Genomic DNA, 12099 nt, shown 5'->3' with positions numbered 1-12099 from the left:
GATTACAGACCTGAGCCAAGGCACCTGTCTGACTTTTTTTTTTTTTTTTAAGTGAAACTGAAAAAAAAAAAAAACGATACCCTTGTCATGGGCTTTGGTGAGAACCCTTGAGAGTGCAACAGGTTAAATGTGGAAGAGATTTGTGAAGTAATTGTTTCCTTTCTTTTTTTCTTTTTGAGAGAGTCTTGCTCTGTCACCCAGGCTGGAGTGCAGTGGCACGATCTCAGCTTACTGTAACCTCTGCTTCCCAGATTCAAGTGATTCTCCTGCCTCATCCTTCCAAGTAGCTGGGACTATAGGCATGTGCTACCACACTCCACTAATTGTTGTACTTTTAGTAGAGTTAGGGTTTCACCATGTTGGTCAGGCTGGTCTCGAACTCCTGACTTCAGGTGATCCAATCACCTCGGCCTTCCAAAGTGTTGGGATTACAGGCGTGAGCCACAGTGCCCAGCCTGATGTTTGGATTTCTGTTCCTGTGTTAGTTTGCTGAGGATAATGGCTCCCAGCTCCATTCACATCCCTGTAAAGAACATCCTCTCATTCCTTTTCATGGCTCTATAGTATTCCATGGTGTATATGTACCACATTTTCTTTACCCAGTCTATCATTGATGGGCATTTGGGTTGAGTCCATGTCTTTCCTATTGTGAATAGTATTGCAGTGAACATATGTGTGCATGTATCTTTATAATAAAATGATCTATAGGATTGCTGGGTCGAATGGTATTTCTCATTCTAGGTCTTTGAGGAATCACCACACTGTCTTCCACAATGGTTGAAGTAATCTACATTCACACCAACAGTGTAAAAGCGTTCCTATTTTTCCACAGCCCGACCAGCAGCTGTTGTTTCTTGACGTTTTAATAATCACCAGGCTCACATTTACCTCTTTCTCTGCCTCTTTGAGCTCTGCTTCTTTCTCTTTGACTCTCTGGACGAACATCTGTCTCATCTCCTCTTCTTTTTTCTGGAGTTCCCCTAGGAACTCGTTTCTTTTGGCCTCATACGTCTCCTGTAAACTGCGAACATGGTCAGGTTAATTCTTCTTCCTTTGGAATGGCTCCTATTTGATAAAACTGGCCCCAGAGATCCTCACTGGGTTCCTCTGTTTTCCCTTCCCCAGTTGTGAGCCAGGTACAAAAATAGAACCACAAAGCTGTGGGCACCTGGCTTGGCCCATGACAGCATGCCCACAGGGCTTCTGAAGAGGGATGGGGCAACCCTAGTGAACTGGAGAGACTTAGTATATATCTGATTCTATACTCTTGTTCTATGGATGAGAAAACTGAGGCCCAGAGAGGTGAGGTGTCTTGCTCAAGGCTCCATGGCTAGTTAGAGGGAGACCTTTGACCAGAAGCTGAGTCTCCTGTCTCTTCATCTGGGTTTTCCCACTGCACAGTGCTGCCAGGCCCTAGCTCTGAAACCGACCACATGAATGAACTATTTCAACAAATGCTTGAGGAGACTCCACATGTGCTAGACTCAGTACTAATTGACATGATGCTAGTCACTCAGCCTCTACAGCCAACAGCCATCATACTTGCCATCAAGGAACTCATGGTCTAGTCGGAGATGCCCCTGGCCTAAGCTTATTTTTAAAGAAATAGGAGATGATAGGCTGGGTGCGGTGGCTCACACCTGTAATTCCAGCACTCTGGGAGGCCAAGGTGGGTGGATCACCTGAGGTCAGGAGTTCGAGACCAGCCTGGCCAACATGGTGAAACCCCATCTCTACCAAAAAATATAAAAAATTAGCCGGGTGTCGTGGTGGGCACTTATAATCCCAACTACTTGGGAGGCTGAGGCAGGAGAATCGCTTGAACCTGCTAGGCGAAGGTTGAAGTGAGCCAAGATCGTGCCACTGCACTCCAGCCTGTGTGACAGAGTGAGACTCCATCTCAAAAAAAAAAAAGCAATAGCCTGGTGAAGAAGAGGTGGAACTGTGATCCAAAGAAGGCAGCATGTAAGAAAGCTCGTGTGGAGAGAGAATGACATTTTTAGGGAGCCAGGTGTGGTTCAACATGGCCAGAGAGCACCATGGCAATGCTGGAGTAGAGGCAGACGAAGTTCCTGAGCCTGGTGGAAGAGAACAGGCTTTGAATGACATATTTAAAAATTGGACATGTATGCACTGCATAGTTTTAAAGCAGGAAGTAGTACTAGATCCAATTTGAAAATGAGAAGGACCACTCTGGCTGTGTTGTGAGAAGGATAGACTTTCCATCAATCCAAGTAAGAAGTGACAGGATCTTGGCTGGGCGTGGTGGCTCATGCGTGTAATCCCAGCACTTTGGGAGGCCAAGGCGGGTGGATCACTTGAGGTCAGGAGTTCAAGACCAGCCTGGCCAATATGGTGAAACCCCGTCTCTAATAAAAATACAAAAATTAGCTGGGCGAGGTGGTGGGTGCCTGTAATCCCAGCTACTCAGGAGGCTGAGGCAGGAGAATCACTTGAACCCCGGAGGCCAAGGTTGCAGTGAGCCGAGATTGTGCCATTGCACTCCAGCCTGGGCGAGAGAGCAAGACTGTCTCAAAAAAGAAAAGAAAAGAAAAGAAGAAGTGATAGGATCTTAATGTCAAGGTCTGGGAGGGAATGGAGGGAGCGGTAAGAAAAGCAGAACTCCCAGGACTTGGGAGGAGCCAAAGGTAATTCTGATCATCTTTGGGCAACCAGGTGGATGGTGGTATCATGAATGGCAACAGGGAATGTTAGAGACGCATGCTTAAGAGGGAAGAAGATGAATTTGTACAGAGCTTGATTTTCGGGGAGGACCTCTATGGGATGTCTGAGTGGAAATGTCTAGGATGCAGTTGGATTAATGAGTTTAGACTTCAGAAGTAAGACTAGCTTGGGAGCCATCTACTTCTAGGTGGTAATTAGGGCTGTGAGAGTAGAAAGAACCAGCTGCAAAGAGAACAGAAAGTGAAAGAAGCAGAGGCCCTAGGAAAGAATCCCAGGGGGTGTATATCAACATTTAAAGGAGTAAGGTGAAGAAAATGAGCCTGCAAAGGAGGCTGAGAAGAAATAGTAGGAGAGATAGGAATAGAATCAGCCAGGACATTGCTGGAAAAGCCAAAGGCAGAGAGCATTTCAAGGAGGCAGTGAGGAATGGCATAAAGTGCTGCATTGATATCAAATAAGATGGAACCCAAAGGCAACATTGAACTTGGCCACAAGTCTGCGATTCCTGGCCTTGGAGAGAAGCATTTGAGTGGTTATGCTGGGGGCAGAAGCCAGAATGCAGTGAGTTGAGGAATGAATGAGAGATGGGGAAGAGGAAACAGCGAATATAGAACAACTCTTTCTCCTTCTCATCCTGTCAAGGACTTCTTGACAGGGCAGAGGCTGGTAAGAAAGAGCAGGGTTAAGGGAAAGTTTCTTCAGCACAAGAATGCTTACATGCAGCACGGGAAGGAGCTGGCAGAGAAGGAGTGAAGAAGGCGAAGACACAGGAAACAGAGGTATTCAGGATGGAGTGAAGGAGGAGGGAAGGAGACAAAATGACCAGGTGGAGGCACACCTACTCCTGTACAAATGCAGATGAAAGCCGCAGGTGGGGAAGAGAGCCAGGGAGCTCCCACCAGAAAGAGACAAGCAGGGCTTCCCCCAGCCCCACGTGCTCCAGTGGCCCTGGCCCCACCTGTCAGTATAGGGCATGAGCCTATCCTTCCTGAAGCAAGTATCCCCAAGGGACTGGTTAGGCTCTGACTCCAGGCAGCTTTAGGCTGTGAACAGGTAGTGTAAGATCTCAGAGGCTCTTTGAAAGCCTTTTTAACCGGTAGGCATCTCCCTCACTTGCTTATTAATGTCTGACCACCATAAAGGGCACCACGTGGTAATTTCAACTGTGGAGCTTATTTCACACATCACGCATATAGATCAGACACTTCTACTTGGTGCATCACTCCTCTCTGCATAATAACCTGCTTTCAAAAACATTCCCCTTCTCTAAAAGCAATCTGATTTAAGAAATATGCCAATGATGATCAACATCCTGCAGTCAAAACAGAACTTGCACTTCAATGCAGACACTAAGAACAGCAATTGAAAAGCCTGCAGTTCATCGATGCATGGCAAGGGATCGCTACCTGGTCCTATCTGGGTTTCAAAATGGGGAAATGGGTAAAGAACCTGTCTGAGCGCCAGGAGCCTGATGAAGAAAGAGGGGCAGAGGACAGTTACCAACTGCCACCCTGTGGAACAGGGCCCCAGCTTGGGAATCCCCTCCAGCACAGCTGCTTGGAGCTGTCACGGATGCGTGCATGTATGTGTGGTGATCAGCCTTGCTGGTCCTCTGGGCCTCCTCCCTTCCCTTACCCTTCAAAGCAAGGCAGCAGTACTTCCCAAGCCTGCGCCCCACAGCTCTCCTGGCAGGTGTGCAGTGGCGAAGGGTGAACAGGCAAGCAGAACTGGCAAGTGAGTCGCCCCTGCTCCTCGAGGTCTTAGCACCTGTGTCTCGCTTCCCCTGTGAATTCTCCAGGGGAAGGCTTCCACACCACCTGGGTGGGCTGAGCTGAGCTGGGCTGGGCTGGGCTGGCAGGAGTGGTACCTGAAGGGTTTGCTGTCAGGGTCGGTGTCCTTGAAGCCCATCTCCTCCAGCTTACAGCGGCGATACAGCTCATAGTGCCGGGTGTGGGTCTGCTCCCGCAGATCCTCCATGTTGACCCGAATCAGCATCTCCCGCAGCTTCACAAAGTCGCAGTGGGCCTCGTTTTCAACTGCATAGCAGGGTTTGGGGTATTGAAAGTATGTTGAAAGGAAGGCCAGCAGAAGCAGAAATGGATGAAACGCGAGGCAAAATGTCTAACAGTGACATTGCCTTGCAATCTGTGTATTTAGATCCTGCAAATTTACTTCCTCTCTTTTTTACTGAAAATGTAAATGAAAGGTTACAAAAATGCCAGTAATGAAAAATGGTGATACCGTAAAAATACTTCTTAAGACAGTCAGTAGCACCACAATCTAAATTCAGCAGTCAGACCTTCAAAAGAATGTTTGGTCTGCACCACTTGTAGGACAACAGCACATATGCATCTATCCATCCATCCTTCCATCCATCCATCCATCTATCCATCCATCCATCCATCCATCCACCCATTCATCCACCCATCTATCCATCCATCCAATCAATATTTGTGGAATCTCTGTTCCCACTATTGTGTGAGGCACTGGGAATTCAGAAACGAAGTCATGGAATCTTGCTGTCAGGAGTTTACAGTTTAGAGGAAGAATAGATGCAAATAGACAAATACAATTCAGTGCAAAACTACAAAAACAGAGGGATAGCCAAGTGGCAATAAAGCTCAGAAGAGGCGGGCCTAAGAGCTCCTGGGAAAGTGAAGACTTCACCGAAGAGAAAATCCCTAAGATGACTCTGGAAGGAAGAATAGTAATTTATCAGCCAGAGAAGGGAATGGTGTTTGCAAGGTGTCAATGAGGTTAGGCAAGGTTATGTAGCTAGTAAGTTGCAGAGTTAGGGCTCAAACCCAGGCAATGTAGGGGAGGTGACAAAGTCTCCAAATAATAAGGAGAAAGAACTAGGATATTGATAGATGACAGTGACAAAGAGGGGTGTGGACCGCAGGCATGGCCCACCTGGATGGTAGAAGCTTCCAAGGAGGTGGTTTCTTTAAAGGGTAGATAATGGCCTGACAGTAGCAATGGTGACTAGGAGCAAGGGGACCCCACTTTCTGGCCTGTGTGAACAAGTCCCCTCTTCAAAAGAGTGCAAGCAAAGGTCTGCAATTTTGGGCAGTGGTCAAGAACGACAGATGTGGACCAAGTCATAGCAAAATCGATTTCTGGCTAGACCAGGTCACAAGCAGTACTTTGTCAAGGTGGCTACAGGTATGGTTTCACTGTGTCGGATGGTGGTATTTGGCCTGAACAAGTAGGAAAAATGGTGTCTGAAGTGATGAGCAGGCAGTCACCCCAGATTCTGTCTTGCAGGGTCTGGAAGAGGGTAGTGGGGGCAGAGAGGGGTCTGGAATAAGTGGGTCAGCCATAGTTGAAGCAGACTGCCTTGTGGTCATCAGTCTTTCCAAAGCCCGAATCAGCTCACATAATCCCTCTGCTTAAGACCCACTGAATTAGGAATAAAGCCCCCTGCTGTCATAGAACATAGGCTAATATTAAAGATGACATCAGTAAGACAACTTCTCAGGACTATGCTATATGCCATCTCCTCCCCCGTCTCTGGACAGTGATCTCTGACGGTGAGTCCAAGGCCCCTGCAGGCTACCTAAGCAATATATAACTTCTTCCTCATTCAAGCAGAACAGTCAACTTAGACTTACAAGAAAAACTTTCAAAGCCCCCTTTATTGTTTAGGTTCAGGATAGTCCACGTCAGAAGAAGTAAGTCATTGGAACCACGTCTACTGGCTTCTCCTCATCTCACTTCAGGTTCCTGTTTCTCAGACCACAAGTCCATTCCCAGGGTGGGACTGTGGGTCCAGAAACTATTTGCAAACGTTCCTAGTGGAGCAACCCCAGCTTTGAACAGCAGAGAAGACCAGAACTTAGCACAGCTCTGGTAACCAGTCTTGTCCTACCTATAGAAAATCCAGCTATTGTCAGTGCGTCTGCGGGGTGTCCTAAAACATGCCAGCCTTCGTACGTGATGTGGACAACTCGCCACCCACTTTCAGGTGTGGTAGGGATGAGGTTACAGAGAACCAGCCACTCTTTCACACAATGCCCCTATCAGCCATGGCCCGGTTTCTAGCTGTAGACTCGGAGGACCAGAGACCTCTTCTACCCACAGCACTGTCCTTGGCCTTGTCTTATGCACTGAACTGACTAGCCCTGAGGGTAAGTTAACATATGTCAGGCAGATCCCAGAAGGAACTTTCCTGACTGTAATACGATATGTCTGACTGCTTTTCAATTGTGAAATAATCATACATTCAAAAGAGAGCATGAAATAGGTATGTGCAATTTAAAGAGTTTTTGAAAAATTAACACCAATGTCTCCACAACTCAGGTTAAACATTACCAGTATCTTGGAAGCCCCTGAGTGCCCTTTCCCAATCTCATCCTCCTTTATCCCCCAACTCCCCTGGCAGAGACTTAACCCCTCTCCTGACTTTGGAGAGTATCATTCCTTTGTTTTCTTTATAGTTTTACCTCTCATGTATGCATGCCTAAAAATACATATCTTGTTTAGTTTGCCTCCTTTTGGAATTCATACAAAGGGAATCCAATGGTATGTTTCTTTTTTTTTGAATCTCGCTCTGTCGCCCAGGCTGGAGTGCAGTGGCGAAATCTCAGCTCACGGCAATCTCTACCTCCTGGGTTCAAGCGATTCTCTTGCCTCAGCCTCCTGAGTAGCTGGGACTACAGGCACATGCCACCATGCCTGACTTTTTTTGTGTGTGTATTTTTAGTAGAGACAGGGTTTCACCATGTTGGCCAGGTTGGTCTCGAACTCTTGACTTCAGGTGATCTATCCGCTTCGGCCTCCCAGAGTGCTAGGATTACAGGAGTGAGCCACTGCGCCCAGTCCCAATATGTAGTTTTTTAAAATCCCTTACCCCCTTCCCACCCTCCCATTATCCAGTCTTTTTTTTTTTGTACTTTTAGTACAGATGGGGTTTCACCATGTTGACCAGGATGGTCTCGATCTCCTGACCTCATGATCCGCCTGCCCCGGCCTCCCAAAATGCTGGGATTACAGGCGTGAGCCACCATGTCCGGCCTATCCAGTCTATTTTAATGAATATCTGGACTGTTTGTAATTATTTGTCATTACAAACAACACTACTGTGAACATTCTTGTGCACTTCCTGGTGCACCTGGGCAAGAACACAGGCTTTCTCGCATACTCCTTCCTACCTTGCAAGTCTTTGTGTTTGGGAATACTTTTCCCATTAGAGACAGAGGGAGCTTGCTCCCATCAGAGCGTCCCAGTATGGAGCCAGAGTTAGCTTGCTAGTGACCCCTATGGCTCTCTGGGACCCATGCCAAATGAGCAGAGACTTGGGACAGTTAGAAACTTGTCAGATAGTGGCTGGGGACAAACAAAGGGGCAGACAAAAGGGGCTTCCTGCATGTAGCCCCTCTCCCGGAGACTCACTCACCCTGCACAGTGCCCCAAGGATACTGCCGCGCCCTCATCATCTTGTTGCCTATCTTCAGTTCTTCTGTGCTGCCGATGACAGCAAACGGCAGGTGGGCCTGAAACCGAAGGCAAACGAAAGCTGAGAACTGCAGAGGAAAAGCACTGAGTGTTACACAACCCAACTGCTGTTGGTCTCTGGGGCCCCAGACCCTCACCCTGCAATGTCCCTCACTGTCATCATCACCAACAAGCATTTATTAAGTTCCCAAACTATGTGAGGATAAGAGGCCTAGTCCAAGCTTCTGCTGTTCAGAAATTCACAATAGAGGATAACAATGACATGGCTGAATGCATAGGGAACAAAGAGAGAAAATAAGCAGAATAATAAGCAGACACACAGATTACCAAGCTATTCGCTATCCATAGTTACTGCTGAGGGGAAGAGCCTTTGGAAGATGGGGAAGTGGAATGAGGGGGGTTCTGTGTGGATAGAGAGGATAAAGGAGTACCGAAGGGTCTCGGATCACTGGCCCTTCTCCCTCCCTGGTGTGCAAGAGCCCCAAGACTAGGTCCGTACTGAGACCACACAGCCGACTTAGCTGTATTGTCCTTGTTCTCACCCTTCCCTGGAGAAAGAGCTCACACTGAACTTGTGAGCCTAGAAGGTAAGTCACTAAGGATTTACTCACATGACCGTGCTGGGTTCTGCTGTAGGTGCTATAAGGCAGACAGAAGCAGCAGAAGACATGCTCCCTCACCCTCTAGGAGCTTACAGTCTTGTTGAGGGAGCCCAAATTACATAACTCAAGTCATATAAGGTAGTATGTGATCAAGGGCTCAAGCGTATGGTCTGGTGCCCTGTACATAGCAGGTGCTTAATAACTACTTCCTGAATGGCCGTGGTAAGGCTAGGGAAAGAGGAAAGAAAGGCAAAGGACAAGTAGGTTTATGAGCTTGGTGCTCACAGGGGGAATGAGGAGCTTGGCCTGGCTTTATGGGTCAGAGAAGAAAGAGCTGCCCCAACTTGGTAGTGTGGGGCCTGGGAAACACTCACAGAGCCCCAATCCACAAGGAGCTGGCCAGCCTGTAAGTGCTGAGTCACCACAGCCAAATGGAACTATGGAATCAATGTTCACCAACCAGGTGAGCCCAGGTGGGGCTTTGCCCAAAAGGGCTTTACACCAACAGGTAAAGAGCCTATGGGGAAAGTTTCTTAGCCTGCTTGCAGAAACAGGCCATGATCTCAGATATTTTGACCCGTTTGCCCACTCATCCTAGCTCCTGTGATATATGCTAGGCATTAAGAACAACGTAATGGCAAAAAAGCACAGAGCCTGGCCCCGGAGAGTGCACAGTGTGCCCAGGGAGAAAGCCATCTCGACAACGATCAGACAGCAAGATGAGGGTTGTACCAGAAGTGGAGGTTGCAGTGAGCCGAGATTGCACCACTGCACCCCAGCCTGTGTGACAGAGCAAGACCCTGTCTCAAAAAAAAAAAAAAAAGATCAAGGTTGTAAACAGAGGCTAAAGGGCTGGAGTAACACAGAAGACGGAGCAATTAACTTCGTGGGAAGTCAAATAATACGTTTCAGAGTAGGTAGTGGCAATCATACTAACAGCGTTAGCATTAGCAATAATTTGTTAAGCCCTATGCACTGGGTACCAGCTGCTTTACATGGTATTGTCACACTGAATCTCTACAACAACACTATATGGTAAGTTGCCTTATTATTCTCCTCTTTAGATGGGGAAACTGAGGTCCAGAAGGGCTAAGGGACTTGCCAGCAGGCACACAATAGTAAGGAACAGAATGAAGTATGGAATCCTGGTCTCTCTGACTTCAAAGCCCACCCCTTGCTGGTCTGCTACTTCCATTTAGGGGGTTCAAGCAGTAGGTGAGGTGCGTACCCTAAACCCTGGAGGGAACTAGTTGTTCAAGACCAGATTATCAGAGGCAATTCAATTCAGGGAAACCCACAGCAAATCTGTTGCTTGTTTAATCCACAGGCTGATCTCACAGCCAATCCTTCCTCTCCATTCTCCTCTAGCTCTGGACCCCAAAAATGTCCTTCAGAGCAGAACACAGAATTTCATCAGGAGCTCAGCTCCACGACCTCCACCAATCCCTTAAATTGCTTGGCTGCCAGCTGAAGCTGCTCTTCTTTCACCCTCTCGCCTCTCAGCTGCTATCAGACGATCGTCTCAGCCACTCTCCAACCCCTCCCCACTCCACTGGCTGTCCCTTAAATCTGGACATGGGAAAGAGGAGGTTATGGATATGGAAGGTGGGTGTGGGGTGGAGGTGAGAAATGTTTCATCAATTCTGGGAGGGGAATGACCAGTAGAGTAACTAGGCAAGTGACACACAGGGCATTTGGGAAGCAATGAATTCGTGAAAATGCTGCCCAAGGGCCTAAGCATCTCCAGTCTTTGCCAGGAGGGTTGATCTGGGCACAATTCATTCCCACTCAGGGACCTAAGACATATGGGGAGCCTCGAATCCACCCCTAAACACTTTCTGGGAAAACATTTCCCCTGCAGAGACCCCACAGCTTCAGCCACATGACACAGAAGAGCCGAGGGGCGGCGAATGCAGAGAGCTAGACTGAGGGAGGAGGTGATAAAGAAAAACCACGTTGTAGTATTCCCTCATCCTGGGCTCTCCGCTGTAAGTGATGGAGGAGGAAGGCATGTGAAGTGGGAGGTGCTTCTCCGAGCTCCAGAAAAAAAAAAAAAACAAGAAGAAAACAAAGGCATACAAAAATGTCAGTATTCCCTCGGGCCTGTTCCATTTTTATCATCAAGAGACACTGTCAGAATGATAGGGTGACTTGCTTCCCCCTCTTTCTCAAACTGCTGTCATTTTATTCTTCTAACTCAAAAATATAGCCCCAGCCCTCCCACGGCACGCTCCTTTGCAGCTGGCCTCAGTCTGCTTTGATAAGCATATGCAAGGTAGGCATTTCCCAGCGCTCTCCTTTCGTTTGACTTTCACAGCATCCTTCTATGGCAATGATTAAAAGATCCATTCATGAGTTGGAGGAACTGGGATACAGGGAGGTTAAACAAGTTGCTTAAGTCCCTAACCCGCATGCCCAGATCCTCTGAAGCAGCAGCAAGGCCACCGAGCTTTGGCTGCCAACCTCTCCCAGCCACCTAGGGTGGCTCGCACTCTGCCTCCTGGCTACATGGCATCCGCTAGAAGGAAGCAAACCATGACAAGCAGGAAATCATGGGGACCAGGCTCTGGCCCTCTGTTCCACTGCTTTTGAGAGACAGATGGCTTTGACAACCAGAATGGAGTCAAACGGAGCAGAGAGCAGATACCCACCCTCCCCCCGCACCACCACCGACCACACTCCTAGGTCCTACCAGTGGGATCCAAATCTGAGGCTGGGCTTTCTGCTGTTTTTCCCAGGTCTCTGTAGGAAACTGACAGACAGGGATGACATTTTCTATGTGTGGACCCAGGGAGAAGACTCTGTTAGATGCAGGGCAGTGTTGCTGCTGAAACACAAACAGCCCTCTCAGGGGAGTCTGTGTAAATCTCTCACTCAGACTTCCAATGAGGCGCCCTCGGATGTCAGATTTCCCAGTGTCAGAAAACTCCAACAAGAGATAGTCTCAAGCCTCTCTTGGGAGTCCATTCCTAGATTCACTATCTGTCTTAGTGCATTTTGTCTTGCTACAATAAACTACTTGAGACTGAGTAATTTATCAACAATAGAAATTTATTCCTCATAGTTCTGGAGGCTGGGAGGTCCAAGATCAAGGCACCAGCATCTGGTCTGGTGAGGACCTTCTTGCCACATCCTCACACAGCAGAAGGACAAGCTAGCCCAACACTGCATGACGTCTCTTTAAAAAGGGTCTTCGGCCGGGCGTGGTGGCTCACGCCTGTAATTCCAGCACTTTGGGAGGCCGAGGCAGGTGGATCATGAGGTCAGGAGTTCAAGACCAGCCTGGCCAAGATTGTGAAACCCCCATCTCTACTAAAAATACAAAAATTAGCTGGGCGTGGTGGTGGGCACCTGT

The 12099-nt window shown here is 48.1% G+C and overlaps 1 protein-coding gene across 4 annotated transcripts in view; it reads right to left on the bottom strand.

Moving 5' to 3' along the window:
* Positions 1-12099, bottom strand: part of SEPT6 (septin 6) — a 90447-nt gene that overhangs the window by 18073 nt on the left and 60275 nt on the right. For all 4 annotated transcript variants that reach the window (XM_011948671.1, XM_011948675.1, XM_011948673.1 and 1 more), the window contains 3 exons: positions 8084-8180; positions 4553-4721; positions 889-1021 (listed from right to left, as the gene is read on the bottom strand). In XM_011948671.1, the coding sequence (XP_011804061.1) occupies positions 889-1021; positions 4553-4721; positions 8084-8180 (399 nt within the window). The remainder of the gene's footprint in view (positions 1-888; positions 1022-4552; positions 4722-8083; positions 8181-12099) is intronic.

This window comes from Colobus angolensis, unplaced genomic scaffold (genome assembly GCF_000951035.1).
Source record: "Colobus angolensis palliatus isolate OR3802 unplaced genomic scaffold, Cang.pa_1.0 Scaffold282, whole genome shotgun sequence".
In the NCBI taxonomy this organism is placed as follows: Eukaryota; Metazoa; Chordata; class Mammalia; order Primates; family Cercopithecidae; genus Colobus; species Colobus angolensis.
The sequence above is the reverse complement of the archived record's forward strand: the minus strand, read 5'-3'. Positions and strand labels throughout refer to the sequence as shown.